This window comes from Ceratina calcarata, unplaced genomic scaffold (assembly GCF_001652005.2).
Source record: "Ceratina calcarata isolate Rehan_Ccalc_2016 unplaced genomic scaffold, ASM165200v1 scaffold16.2, whole genome shotgun sequence".
NCBI lineage: Eukaryota > Metazoa > Arthropoda > Insecta > Hymenoptera > Apidae > Ceratina > Ceratina calcarata.
This window is the reverse complement of record NW_017137284.1, coordinates 213,694-219,719: the sequence shown is the minus strand read 5'-3', so window position 1 is coordinate 219,719 and position 6,026 is coordinate 213,694. Positions and strand designations below refer to the sequence as shown.

General features: G+C 38.6%; 1 protein-coding gene across 4 annotated transcripts in view; it reads left to right on the top strand.

Moving 5' to 3' along the window:
* The window catches only part of LOC108632528 (lachesin), a 268,437-nt gene that overhangs the window by 149,984 nt on the left and 112,427 nt on the right, over positions 1-6,026 (top strand). For all 4 annotated transcript variants that reach the window (XM_026819746.1, XM_026819747.1, XM_018037179.2 and 1 more), the window contains one exon: positions 5,216-5,423. In XM_026819746.1, the coding sequence (XP_026675547.1) occupies positions 5,216-5,423 (208 nt within the window). The remainder of the gene's footprint in view (positions 1-5,215; positions 5,424-6,026) is intronic.

The window sequence follows — 6,026 nt, the reverse complement described above, 5'->3', positions numbered from 1 at the left end:
GTTCAATAAAAAAGTTCAATTATAATTGTGAATATATTTTATTCATAATTTTATTTATAATATGTATTATTTATTACATGGTTCATTTTGGTATGATTTCACGTAAGAAAAATGAAATAACAAAATTAGAAGTTTATTGTTATTAATTCTTAAATTTCTAAAGTAATTTCGACTAAAATCGGTCGCCAGCATGGCGTATGACAACTAAACGTGTCACGGCGTCCCCATGGCCTTATGGTGCTCAGCCAAGGGGTCGGACAGCTTGCGGGTTAAGTGGTCGTATTACACCCGAGCCGTGGAACGCAGCAGAACTTTCCACATATGGCGACGAAAGGGGGACGATTTAGCTGTCTCTACGCGAAGATGTTAGGGGTCGTAAGGCCACTGTAAAGTTTGTTATAACGCCCGGTTATTGCGAGACCTAACGTCTCTAATTTCTTTTCTCCTCGAAATGAATTCGAGAAATGATTAATCCATGATTATTAAATTGCTTCAGATTAAAATGTTCAATTGATAGTGAAAATACAGAGGTGTGTTATTATGCAGTTAATTGAAACAGCCTTCCTTGTAAAAGCCATACATAAAGTCTGAATTAAAATAGAAAAGAAACATTTTTTAAATAATGATAAATATTAATAAATACATAAAAAAATATTATATAAAGAAATTTTCTAAAAGAATTAAAAAGCCGAGTCCGTAAGGATTTCTGCAAATGACCCATGACCTTCAACCGCAGTCTAACCTCAGGAGAAAAGGGAGTATATCCCCTGAACCCTCGCGTGTTTGCGTACTCCTCGAAGGAGGATAAACGGGAGGGTTAGTTCTTGACGCGAGCTGTAGTTCCGCCGTTCAGACAATCGGTTAAGAAAGGAGAAGAAGAGGAAGAAAAGAAGTGGGAATGCAGGCCGGATAGAGCTAGACTGGACGGCGCTAGTCTCGTCGCCCTGCGTGGTAAACAAAGCTGTAACTCTCCTCTCGTGGCGAAGAATCAATGCGCCCCCAAGCTTGGTACCGTGCCGTTGCTGGTGAGCTCCCGGAGGTACAAACTCGTGCAGGGCATTCGTCTTACTTCACTACTGCATGCATGTTGATACATTTCGGTTGCTTCGACGTATCATGCAACTCGTCATTCTTTTTCTTCTTCTTCTTCTTCTTCTTCTTCTTTCAGTTTCAATCAGTTGATCTATTTGTATATTGACGTAATTTGCATTTTCGATTCAGTCAATGCAAAATAGCTCGATAGATACATAAATCTAATTATCATTTAAGGAACTCAATTTATCTCAGTTATTAAAACTATTTTAATATCCTAAAAGTGGTCCGAACTGAACTGTTGCATTTTTTATTATTTAGTTAAAAACGGAATTCTAGAATAAGCGAATGTCGAAGTGACAAGCTCTCTTACTTAATAGTTTATTCAAGTATTCTGCCTGTTTTTGTAAATGACAGGTTCAATCTTATCATCAGGCTAATTTAAGAAAAAAGTGTGCAGAAAAGTACGTGAAATGCATTCTTGATGATCTTTTTCGAGCGAGTTTTACAGTAGAGCGTAAAGTGTTCAGACCGAAGGCAATGATTCATAACGGTAATTTTACAGCGCGAAATTAATGATTCATGGAAACTTAGACGAATTCGTGGCGTAATGCTTCCCGTGGACGAAATCTCTTTCCCAGACATCCGTCTCGCCTGACGCATAAAACATAAAAGTTGATGCTCTTTATACAAGCGGACAGAAAAGTATAAAACTGTAAGTCCCATTCTTCTTATAACAAAAACTTTATGATAATTATTCATTTCTTTATTTAAAGATTTCTCTTAAATTGTTCGCATTGAAAAGAAATAAAAACGTCGGTACTGTTGATCTATGAAAAAAATGCATAATAATTTCACGTACAGAAATTATATTTTTTCACCTAACATTTATCAAACGTGCATTACCAAAAATAACGATACAAAATTTTATAAATCGCTAGGATAAAAATCGGACCACGTGATTTGATTGTACATTTCGATACATGTACAAATTTCCGTTTTGTTTTCCAATCGATGGAGAGAATAGCAACATTCAGTTTAACAAGAACCCCTCCGGCGTTTTGGTCGTTTGAACGATGACGGCGGAGGTGAAAAGCACCGAGGGAGAACCTGTGGAACACTTGGCAGCGCACACAGAGGTCAATCGCTCGTGACGAAGGTTTTACAAGGCCGGGGAACGAGGGTCGGGGGTGCTAGACTGCTAGACTATCGCTACGACTACCGTCAAGCCTTCAAAGGTGGTTGACTAGGGCTCAAGGTTCCGCTCACGAATATACGAATCATATCTAATTTATGAGAAATGCTTCTAATACCTCTTTTGGAATATAAATTATGAGCGTCTATAACATTCATTTTACAAACAAGCCTTTGCTGCTTTCTTGGAGAACAGATTGAAAATGAATGGAAAACTGAACTATTTATATGTACAATAATAATTGATGAAATTATATGAAATAGTGTTGCTGGAAATATTTCCAACGATATAATTCAATTTTTTATATTCGATTTAAAATTTCCTTCTGATACTTCTATTTAAGTATAAAATAGAGCTGCACTTGTTAAGTTATCATTCCATAGAAATTTATTATTGTGCAACGTAATCTGTGTCCCGCATTGTGAGAATTCAGCAGAACTTGGTTGAAAGTTGGGAATCGTAACGCCAGGCTCTTTGTTTGCGTGCAGACGTAGCAACTTTTCGACGAAACACGCGGTTGTGAAATCGTAAACGATTGACGATTTCCTCAGGGTAGGAAAATAAGGAAATAGGAGCTCGATAGTTTTTCGATACATGCACTGGTTAGTTAATGAATTCCTTTATGAAAGAAAGTAATTCAAATATTTTCAATAATTTTACACAAACATTCCTTGATAAATAAGATGATTTTCTCCATTTTCTTTCCCTTCTTTTTGATTAAAAATCGATTGTTTCCATCAAAGCCCGTCGCGAATGCAAAGAGAAGTTGCTGGACGTGGAGGAAGATTACATCGACGTTAAATGCGACGTTAAATGCGACGTTAAACACCTGTTCCATCTTTCCTTTATCTCGTTCCTTTATCCCCGCTCGTAAACATCGACCGGTTAGCAAAGAATCGAGACTTATCGCATTGTGATAGTGTATTCCCGGAGCGAGAGAGACCAGGTTGGGGACCTGACCCAGACGGTGTACCAGAAGTTAACGCGTAACGTCGTGTACAACTCGCGAAAACGGGCATCCTTATTTCTCCAGGGACAGTTGTTGCCTTCACCAAGAGAGTGGCTCTCCCCGTTCATCCGTTTTCTTTTTTCCCCGCGCCTGTGTATCGATCAGCCCGCGAATCGGTCTCCTTGATCGGAATTGAATCAGTTTCTTACGCCATGCCAGCCCGACGATAAATGAATCCCATCAAATTCCAGAGAATTTTTAGATTGCAATAGCTTCCAGCGCTATTCTCTTGCGCTCTTCATGTTCCTCTCATCTCTCTCTTATTCCAAATTAGCTTGTAAGATGGACAGGATAATTTATTAAAGGAAAGGGTTAATAAATTGTACTTTCATAATTAAACATTGAGATTTACAAGGTGTTCTACAAGAAGTGTTGATTTTTGAATTTGTAACGAAAAATACTGACCAATGAAAGCACGTGTAGGACCCGCGCTCAGCGATGGAAATAGTAGCCCTACACGTGTTCTCATTAGTCAGTGTTCTTGGTTAATAATTTAAAAATCATACTTCACTTTGCATTTTTCCAAAGGAAATTGTTTTTCAGAATGGTCCCTTTTCGACTCTAATACTTTTTCTGAGACACCTTATATATTAAGGTGTTATGTAAATGTTAATGAAATGAAGCATAGCTTATTAGTTTGCTATTTCCAATTTCGACCAACGAACAGTTATAGCACAGTTTACAAAGAGCAAGGTAGAGATCAATTAACAGTAATTGGGATTGATGTGCTCGGATGAAGGGTCGGTAGTCTGGAAATTCCTAACTGTTGGGATAGTTTCGTCTATGTTCTTGTGCATTATTGAAACACAGTCCTATTCTCGTTCATCCAAGAATACTATGGAAACGATAAAATGAATTTTGATTATATTAACCCGACGACGAATTATTTATTGTTACTCATTAGTAGAGTGTCAAACAGTTAGCCGGTCGGGGGATCAATTAAGCGCCTAGTTATTAGAACATCTTGGGTTGATTATTAATTAGTCGGTCAGCTTTGGAGCAGTTAGCTCATTCAATATTACAAGTTTGTACTAATTAACTGCGGTATATACGTGCAATGTTTGACTTGGCGGTTCATATTTTATCTGCAATTACGTTTATTTATAATACAATTATTATATTCATCTATTAAATTGTTTTCGAAATGTTATTTTCTGCTTGTTTCCTTCTTCACTATAAATTTATTTCCTAACGCCAGAGTATCTACGGCAACATATTTTCACTGCTGAGCTGAGAACCCGTTTGTCCGATTGTCCGGTATAATAGAAAACTTTTCCCGTAAAATAGCGTCCACGTATGTGGTATATATGTATATAGTTATATACATTGTCACGCTCCCGTTCTCTCAGATATGTATATGCGTAAAGAGGACTCTGTTCGCAATTCCCGGAGCGATTCATCCACCGATGAATATCCATAACCTTGGCGTATCCGTAGATCAGTCGGTCCCTTGAAAGCGCCGTAGATCATTCACCCGGGATGCTGGGGATTCCACGTTTGCTTCCCGGTTCTCAACGGCTAGAATCCTGCAGGTTTATCCAGTTCGGAGCGATTAGATTCCCCATTTAAACGCGTCTCTCGCTATTTCCCACGTTCAATTTTCACTCTCTTTACTTTTTTTTCTCTTAACGTTTCCTGGGAAATGTTCTTTGTAAACGCGACTGTTAGGAGATCGCTAGAAGACCCTGATTGACAAATTATATATTCCGCGGAAATACATTTTGCAAATAAGTATCGATGTCGTATATCATTTAAATATTGGAAAATGGTAAACAGGAGCATAATGCGGAGGTAGCATTTGGTTGATAATTCTCTGTTTACGCGAGGCATCGCTACTTGGACAAACGAGCCCAGTGATATTAACGGTACGAGGGAATGCGACGTTTCGATAGTGATTGCGATTTTATGGTAATCGATGCCCGGTCGTAAATCGTGTTTATGGCGGGACAGGTAACGGGATACGATGCGTTTCGTTTCAGGTGGCCTGGATGCTTTTCGACAAGAGCGCGATCCTGACAGTACAAAATCACGTTATTACCAGGAACCCGAGGATATCCGTGTCACACGATAAGCACAGGACCTGGATCCTACATATCAAAGAGGTGCAGGAGGACGACAAGGGAAAGTACATGTGTCAAATTAATACAGCGACTGCCAAAACGCAGTACGGATACCTCGACGTCGTCGGTGAGTGGATTTTCAATTATGCTTTATGTTCCTCTCGACGTGTAATATTCAGATCTTTGCCAAAAAATTTGAACTATGAATTCCACGATAAAGGCCAATTTTGTTTCATCTTCCTTTTTGTTTAGTAATTGTTTTATTAGCTATTAAGTGATTTGATAATATTCATTAATATCTTTATTTAATTAAACATGCGATTAAGGAATTATTGTTAGGATAATGAATTTTGGGTTACAAACCTCGTCAGTGAATATAGGAAGTTAAACTGAGAGAAATGGCGTTCCGTTCATTTCGATATCTCTATCCGTTCCGGAGATATAGGCTTCCTAAGTTTCGCTGTTTTCACGCTGCGCCTGTGGGGATCCCCGCGCGGAATTCCAAAGGGTTATTTTTCCAGAAGCGCGTAGCAGGTGTCTAGACGGATGAGAGAAAACTGGGTCAAGGGGCGAGAGAGAGATTCGAGTTTGAGAAGCGAGAATAGAAGGATAGCGAGAAAAAATTATGCTTGTCTTCACGCGACTATATCTCAGGATCCCGAAATCGGATCGGGATAAACCAAACGGCATTTTAAAATTCAACGTTTTTTGCTTCTAATCGCACCAGTTT